Here is an 8,933-nt window from a genome sequence, read left to right as displayed (position 1 = left end):
TTACCTCTATAGGGATCTTTTTCAAAGGTGCTCAGCTATTTCTGCAAGCTGTTGCATTCTTGTATGAATTTCCGTTGGGATTCCTTATTTGTTTTTTTTTAATCTCTGTCCAGATCCACAAGGGCATCTTTGTTCTTCAAGGGCAGGAGTTCTGTGCACATAGTACTACGTGCATGCCACTTGAGTGATGAATGTGATTTGATGTTGTGAGGATTCAAGTGGGCCCCATGGTGTAATGGTCAGCACTCTGGAGTCTGATATTGTGGGGATTCATGGGAAGATTCTGGAGAATAGAGAAATGATCACTTGTCTTCTTTTAGACCTACTGGGGTGGTGATGCTCGCTTCTTGAAGGAAGGTATATTCTGCTCTCATCAGTTTCCATGATCATCTGTTCATGTGGAATGCCTTTCAGATTTGGTCTTTAAGGTTTTTGCTGGGGATTATCAATTGATAGATAAACCCAAGTACCAGTTGAGTATGCAGAGAAGTTTTGACTAGTTCTTACCACGGAAGTCTGCCTGATTCGATGTGCTAAGACAGCTACATTGAGAGTAAGTAGAAAGTGGTGGGTTGTGTACATGTTGGATTGGGTTTACATAATAGGAAACCTCTGGTATGGAAATAACCTAAACATTTCCTAGATCTGTAATTGTCCCACCACACAGGAAAATTGAGCTTTACTTTCTGGGGATTTCTCCCCAAATTTGGTCTTTTCCTAATGTTAGATATTAAGGTCTTATTTGTGATACACATCACAGGTCCTAACATTAGGACATAGAGCAGTGTCTTAACAACGTAGTCCCCAGTATCCAGCAGCAGGCCTGGCCCACAGCACTCAGGGAAGGTCCGCATGGTTAAGTTGATTCAGCTTTTTGCTTCTGCTAACAGTTCCTCAGAAGTCTGCTTTATTGGACCAATGTGTAATTCAAACCTAATCACCCCCTAAGTGGAAACAGTTTTTCCTCATATATTGAAGTAACTCTTCAAATTTGGATTATCCTGAAATATATAATTTTAAATTTCCTTTCGTGGTGGTAACAAAAGAAATTATTATGAATTCTGGAACTAATAGCTCTGTTTGAGGCAATCCGTGATAGCTATGGCTTCTTTTATAGGTTTAGTCTTTTTTTTTTTTTTTTGAGGGAAATTGTCGACAAAGTTGGAAGCATAGTATATTTGCATTAATAGAGTAACACTATGAGGATTTCAGGTTACTGAAATCTATGGAGTGGAATGATTTGAAAGCTAGGATGTCGGAGCTAAAAGGGACCTCAAACCGTGTACTTATTTTATTTTTTAAATTTTTTAATTTAAATTCAATTAGCCAACATATAGTACATCATTAATTTTTGATGTAGTGTTCAGTGATTCATTAGGTGCATATAACACCCAGTGCTCATCACATCACATGCCCTCCTTAATGCCCATCACCCGGTTACCCCATTCCTCCCCCAACTCCCCTTCAGCAACCCTCAGTTTGTTTCCTAGAGTCAAGAGTCTGTCATGGTTTGTCTCCCTCTCTGGTTTCTTCGCATTCAGTTGTCCCTCCCTTCCCCAATGGTCCTCCACTGTTCCTTATGTTCCATGTATGAGTGAAACCATGTGATAATTGTCTTTCTCTGCTTGACTTATTTGACTTAGCCTAATACCATCCAGTTCCATCCACGTTGATGTAAATGGTGGGTATTCATCCTTTTCTGATGGCTGAGTAATATTCCATGTATATATGGACCACATCTTCTTTATCCACTCCTCTGTTGAAGGGCATCTCAGTTCCTTCCACAGTTTGGCTATTGTGGACATTGCTGCTATGAACATTGGGGTGCATGTAGCCCTTCTTTTCACTACATCTGTATCTTTGGGATAAATACCTAGTAGTACAATTTGTGGGTTGTAGGGTAGCTCTATTTTTAACTTCTTGAGGAACCTCCATCCTGTTTTCCAGAGTGGCTGCACCAGCTTTATATTCCCCATGTCCTTATTTTAGAGATGAGGAAACAAGTCCCAGGGTCACTTAGTTTAGCAGCAGAATCATAATGTGGTGATCAGACCTGTTTTTTCTTTTACCCTAAGTGGAGACATGTACCAATAGAATGCGTGTCATCAGGAAGATAATAAATGAAAATACTTGAGTCTTTTAAGTCTTTCTGAAGATTTCTAATTTATGTAGGCTCTCTGCCAGGCCCTAGATTAGGACTGCATATTCTTCCCCTATTCATTGAGAGTTCCCATAGCACTTTTTCCCAGAGTAGAACTGAACCAAAGGGATCTTAGATTTCTCCTTGCTCATCCAGCCCAGCCCGTTGATGCATTGTGATGCCAGGTGCTGTGCTAAACATGTTTCTCATGAAGTCAGACTTAGGATGAGTATGGCCCTGCCTCTTATTAGGTTACTTCAGCTCTCTGTTTCAGTTTCTTAATCTATAAAATAATAACTACATTATAGAATTGTATTGAGGATGAAATGAGTCAATGTACACAAAACATTTAGCAGAATGCCTGGCAACTAGTAAATGCTCAAAATACTAACTTGTATTGCAAATAAATTGAGAGGTCAATTTTTCTTCTACATTTTCTCCTTATTTGTAGGAAAAAAGAAGACTGACATATTTAGAATCTAGATTGTATGTGTTTATTTATGTCTATCTCTAAGTCCACCTGTGCTGGTTAAATGATAATCATGGCCAGGTCATGCCCAGGCATCAAAAAGTTAACTTCATTTGCTCACTGTCCTACAAATAGAATGTTTGGGAATGATAGCCAGTACCACCCAGCAGTGAGGACCCTGATCTTTTATTATAACCCTCTTTAGCCTAAAATCCTTTAATGGTTCCTGTAGTCTTTGGGATACAAATCTGATTTAGAATAGGGATCTTGCCTCTGCTTTTCTCTTTGCAGTCCTTACAGCTTGTTACCCACCTGTGCTTTATTTTTCTATCATATTGAGTTATTTGATGTTCCTATGTTTTTTGATTGTCATAGTTTCCCAACTCTGGAACTTAGCACATTCTGTTTCTTTTACCTGGGGTGCCTGTTAACCCTGCTCTTAGTTTCTCTACTGCAGGTGCACGTGCATGTGTGCGCACACACACACATGCACACACACAGAGGACAAATCCACGGTACCTGATGTGCATTTGTCAGAACATACGCCGCATTGTTTTGCCAGTTTTTGTCTCCCTGCTGGACTGAGCTCGATGGGGTCAGAATCTGCTTTTTCTCTTTCTCTCGCCAGCAGCGAGCCTAATGCCGGGCTCAAAATCAGCATCCAAACAAGGAGTGACTGATGCCAAACAACCTTGGGTAAGTTGGCAGTTGAGCTAGGTTACAGTAGGTTTGTATTTGTGTGAGATTGGACAAATGCGTCCCGCTAGCAGCTTCACGCTGGCAAGGTGGCCAAGCAGCTGAAACTGCCGGCGGTACGTCGGAGACCGCGGTGGGCCTGGGACCGCAGGACTGCTCAGGGATTCTCTGCTGTGTCTGTACCAGTTCTCGGGCCAGAAAGCCAAGAGACGCCTACAACAGCTGTTTCTGTGAGACTTGGGGCCACAGTGTTGAGTTCAGTGGACGTGGCAAAGCAGGTGCAGTTTGTGCATCGGCTTCCTTCCCTGTGGAGCTGGGGGCCCAGCTGAGGCATGGGCCGGAGGCGCGGTGGCACAAAGACTGAAGGGGAGGGTGGGAAGAAGGAGAGGGGGTTGTAAGGCAGCGATCAGAATCCTGACAGTATAAAATGGGTGTTCTGGAATTGCACTGCCTGTGTGTGAACCTGTCTCGGCCACTCCTCTTCCTAAGCCGTGTGACCTTGGACAACTTCCATAATTCCCTGAGCCTTAGTTTTCCCATCTGTAAACTGGAGGTCTAGTTTATCTACTGTAGACTAGGTCTAGAGAACCTGTGTCATGGGGTTTTAATGAAGCTGGAATAAAATAAATGCTCAATAAATGTTAGCCACTATAGTATTGTCTATTGACAGGTTGTGAAAAGGACAGATTGTGAGAAGGTCCCTGAGCTCAGAGACCATGCCCATATTATTCACTGTGTGTCTCCAGCACTTGGCACGTAAACACAAGCTGTGTAGCAGATGGTTGTTGAATTACTAAATGAGGGTGGCCAGGGCAGAAATTTTAGAGGTCTCTCAGTATTGTGGCTTTTCCTAGAATGTCTTTCAGACGAAGACATTTCGATTGTACTTTGTGATGCCTGGGCTGTTTTCTCAGCATATTTTGTGCCATGTCGACTCTACTAAGAAACAAGTATAAATCCTAGCATGAGTGGGTCTCCTGTGAGGAAGGGACTGGTACCATGTCCACATTTGAATCCCCCAAGACAATGCCAGCAGTACATCAGAAAATGAAGTTTCTATCTGAACATTTATTCCACAGTCATAGAAACTGAAGATGGAAAAGACCTGAGAACATCTAGTCCATCCATGTGGTTGTACAAGAAAAGTGGCTGGAGCAAAACAGCCTGTTCACTTCATGCTCACAAGACAGCATTTCAGTTCTTCCTGGACTGGAGCGATTGCACACACGTTAAAATGAAGACACAATGCAAACACTCTTTACAAACCTTAAGAAAATACCTCTAAGTACATTATTTTCATAAAACGATTGGGAACTAAGCAAAAAAGAGGGAGGGACTCCTGGATTAGATGGGAGGCGTAGGTAGGTGAAGAAAGGAATATCTCAACAGTGCAGCTAGTGGAGTGGTTTTGATGACTAAAACACAAGTTCTTTCCATGACTGGTTGGATTTTCTGGTTTGCTTATCAAAAATGAGTTGGGAGGAGAGAGGCTCTAAAGTAGTTTCTTTTGCCTTCATTCTTTATCCACGCCAAGGAAGTGCTTATTGGCTCCAAGGCCCTATTAGACCCAGCGCCAACACCGAGAAGCCCACTGCCCCGATGTAGCTGGGTTTTACTTGGCAGTTGCTTCACTGACCACTTCTCTGGTTGGCACGGAAGCAGCTCCTGCAGAGGGTTTGTGCAACAGCAAGATCCATGAATGATGGAATCACCTCCAGGCACGTTAAAGACCTCAACTGATTGTGTCCCTGTGGCTGCCTCACTTGGCTGTCCCATTTTTCCAACTCGTCTTTTAATAGTTAGAGGGATCCCCTTGCTGCTCCTCTACCTCGAGGCATCCGCACTCTGGGGCCCTCGGTATTATTTACATGAAGCACGTAGCCTATCTGTTCCTGCTCACACCCGCCATATTGTATTGTGTGCTTCTTGTGCCAGGAACTTCCCCTTGGAAAACAGGGTGGGGTGTGCGACACAATCAGGTTGTCCGGCTGCCCAGCACCAGAGTTTGGAAAAGAATGGACCTTCCTGATCTCATGAAATAGGAGTCCGGACGAGGAGGCAAGGGAGCAATCCCTTACCTCTTTCTTCCTCACTAAAATACCATCCTCCACCTGAAGACTTTGATCTTTGTGGTTTTTGAGCCCGAGGGGAGTTGAAAGAACAGGTGGAGCAGAACAGAAAGGAGGGTTTTCAAAGGACCCACCATTTCATGAACTTTTTTTATAAAACACAACACACTTTCACAGACTGCAAAACACTGTTCAGTTACTACCGATAATGACAACCACCGCTACTTGGGGCCGCTTCGTTCCACCACAAGCAGCTATGTGGTTCCTCTTCATCCAGAACACGGAGGCATTTCAAGCGATGCCGACGGCAGCAAGCCTGCTTTCAGCCCCTGCTGCTGCTGGCCACCCCCTGGCCATCCACTTTGTGGGTAGGCAGGACCCTGCGGCTGCTACCACCGCTCAGAACGCCTTAGGAGAGAAGCTTAAGGTAAACCCTTAAGCACACAATACAAAAATCCAAACTTACAAAACAGATACGTTAAGGGAGAATTAATTGCATTACAAAACAATTCTTTACTTTACAAAAGAATTCACCTCTGGGTTCCTTTAAATAGCCAGCTTCTCAAGAACAGTCAGGAGGAGCTGAGTTAGAAAAGGGCCCGAGTCCATGAGGAGCAAGGCTGGCTCGTCGTCAGGAGGCGCACCGGCACATCGGGACAGCAGACGCTGCGGTGTCCTTGGCTCTTACCGATGGGTGGGGGCGGCTACGAGGCAACGTCTTCCAAAGGCAGGTGCAAATCTATGTCGGGGCCTGGGGGAGAACATGGGAGGACAGGGCATTTCAAAGCAGGGCTGTTCTTTCTGTTTCCAGGGCTCCCCCTGTTTCCTCACTGTTTCATCTGCGAGGTAGATGAAGTCTAACTAGAAGCTTCTTACCTCCCTCATCAGTCTCTCTCTGCCTCCATCCACCCCAGGGTTTTCTCAGACAAAAATAACTAAAGTGTTATCTAGTAACAGCCGAAGGTGTTGTCTCTCCCTGGGGACTGGGTAGCTCCTGGTGGAAACGCAGGGGAAATTTTGTGATTGCGAAGTCTTTCCAGTGATATGCAGCTGTTACAGAGCACAGTGCTTGGGACAGTGTTGTGAATTCGTGCTGGGCATCCCGACAGATGAGGCCATAGCACAGTAAGTGATAACCGAGCAAGTCTCGTCCCAAGTGGTACCCAGGGGTGGGAGCGGCTGTATGGAAGGTGAATCAGCAGCTGTGTGCTACAATGTAAAAACCTCTCAAAAAGGCTCTTCCTTTTCCCCAGGCCTGGAGCAGCCATCCTTCTAGAACAGTGTTTCTCCAAAAGTAGTTTTTGGATCACACGTGTCAGTCACCTGGGGGAGCTGGTTAACAGGTTTCTGAGCCAGACTCCCCACCTCACCCCATCTTCCGGGGAAAAAGGCCCTGGTGGTCAGCATTCTAATGGGTTCCTAGATGCCTCCCATCTACACTAGCACTGGGAACTGGTGTTCCATAGTTCCCCATGACTTTTCCTTCCTGCATGCATGTCCACACCACTGCACCCGGGACAGGGATGCCTGGGATCAGGAAGCCAGGTTACTGATAATCAGGTCCTTGGGGGCATCAGAGGGGGCCTGGGAAAGAACGGGAGGGACCACACCTGGTCTCAGCCCCTCAGGGAGGAGTAGGTGTGGGGCTGGGAGACCCCTGTGCTAGTTACCTGTACAGAGATGGACCCCCCAGGGCACCGTCCCATATGTTAAAGCTTGTGGTGTTTGCAGGGGGGTCCGCTTTAGGAATTCCTAAAGCTAAGAGGCAACTGCCGATTTGAGAACGGGCTAGTGTGTGGTTTGCAGAGCCTTTTCACTTAACCCACAGAGCCAGCTTGCATGCCCCATACAGGCAATAAGCAGGGGTAGTCCGGTTTCATCTAAGGCCATGTCCTTGCTTTGCTTTGCTTTCCTTTATAAAAGGCACACTCTGTAGTGGAGACGCTTAGTTAGATTAGAAGTATTGTCGTATTCCTTCCTTAGCCAAATTGTTTTTCTGGCCCAGAGCTTTTGTTCTCAACATGGTATATATTTTTAATGCCTCTTCTGCCTGTCCTGTTCCCGCTCACCACATCCCTGTGCCCTTTCATAGTGGACATAAGTCGTTCCTACTAAATGCTGGTCAGGATGGTGTCAGAGATGCGGAACCCTCTCAAAAACAGGGCTCCTGCTTGATCCGCTCAATCCTTGGTCTGCTGTGATGTTAATGAGTTCGCTTAATTGTTTGCTGCCCACACCTCTGGCTCTTATCTGGCTCCCCATTCAGAATGCAGGAACAAATCTAGTTGGGGGAGTTGTATCAAAAGCCACAACCCTGGATAATCCTGTTCTATGCTAAGATTAAAACCAGGTATGAGTAACATTTTATCTGTTGTTGGTGAGCGTGCAGAGAAAGGGCTAAAACCCAGAACTACCAGGATGGTACCCAATGAGGAGCTGGGGTTGCCTGGTCATTCATAGATCCTTTCCACGGAGTTTACTCCTAATTTACCATCCCTGCTCTGAAAGACCCCTACCCTGGAGAGCTAGGGAGTCAGCTTGGGAAGAGCTGTGGCTGATTTTTAGGCTAGGATGGGCAGACTTGACTTCTAAGAGAGACCTAGACCTCCGCTTCTCCACACTTTTGTCAGTAGTTACAAAAGAGCATTACAAAGTGTCTCAAGGGCTCAGAGGAATGCCGGGAACTGGGAAGGGGAGCAGCATGGTCATCTAGGACTCACAAGTCCGGTTTGTCCTTTGATACTCTTCCAGCTCTGTTTTCCTGCTCACAGCCAGCTGCAGCTCCTGACGGATCACCTGAATCTGCTTCTCAAGCTCTGAGAGTTCCTGCATCACTGAGTTCCGAGCTCCATTTAGGGAGTCTGCCTTCCCGTTGGTGGTCAGCGAGGCAGGGAGCTCTCTTCTCCTTGGAGGGAGCGGGATGTCCTGGTGGGTCCGGATGCTCAGCTGGTTTTGTCCTCCCTCATCACTAAAGATGTATTTTCGTCGGTTATCCTGACTCAGATTGGAAGTATTCCACACAGTGAGCTGACGGGGTCCCACACTGGCCCTAGGAAACAAAGACACTTTAGATTTACCTTCCATTCTGCGGCTCTCAAAGTGCTGCTCCCCAGCTGTTGGCCATTTCAAACTGTGAATATGGAGCTGGACATGCATTCAGAAGACAGATTGCCACGGACAGACTGCCTGTTGGAGTGGCATAGGGACAAAAAGAGCCATTACAATTCTTTTCAACTGAAGTTCTTACCAAGACTTAAGCTGCCCTGAAATTGGAATGGATGTATCATCTGGAGGGCTGATGGACCAGGGTGTGGCGTATTCTTTTTTGAAGAACCTTGGATGTCTTTCCACTCCCATCCTGCCAGTGAGGCTCAGAGCACAGCACCGGCTTGAAGCATTCTCTGGCTACAAAGATGGTGCTTTAGTAAAAGTGAGAGCCTATTTGTTCACCTGTTGGGCTCTAAGCATAAGCCGGCTGGTAGATACTATAAAACGGGTCATGCTCAATCCCACAGGACTACCTGAAGTTTACTACTTGAGTTTGAGGAGAATAAAAACA

At 45.9% G+C, this 8,933-nt stretch overlaps 1 protein-coding gene across 5 annotated transcripts in view; it reads right to left on the bottom strand.

The window, feature by feature from the left end:
• Nucleotides 1-3,315: 3,315 nt before the first annotated feature.
• The window catches only part of GRIN3A (glutamate ionotropic receptor NMDA type subunit 3A), a 150,572-nt gene continuing 144,954 nt past the window's right edge, over nt 3,316-8,933 (bottom strand). For 2 of the 5 annotated variants that reach the window (XM_027616517.2, XM_027616513.2), the window contains 2 exons: nt 8,095-8,423; nt 3,316-6,125 (listed from right to left, as the gene is read on the bottom strand). In XM_027616517.2, coding sequence (XP_027472318.1) covers nt 6,079-6,125; nt 8,095-8,423 — 376 coding nt within the window. In that variant the 3' untranslated portion in view covers nt 3,316-6,078. Of the gene's footprint in view, nt 6,126-6,510; nt 8,561-8,933 lie in introns of those variants that run through there. The other 3 variants (XM_027616515.2, XM_027616514.1, XM_035723756.1) reach the window with 3 other exon arrangements.

Source organism: Zalophus californianus, chromosome 13 (assembly GCF_009762305.2).
Source record: "Zalophus californianus isolate mZalCal1 chromosome 13, mZalCal1.pri.v2, whole genome shotgun sequence".
In the NCBI taxonomy this organism is placed as follows: Eukaryota; Metazoa; Chordata; class Mammalia; order Carnivora; family Otariidae; genus Zalophus; species Zalophus californianus.
The sequence above is the reverse complement of the archived record's forward strand: the minus strand, read 5'-3'. Positions and strand labels throughout refer to the sequence as shown.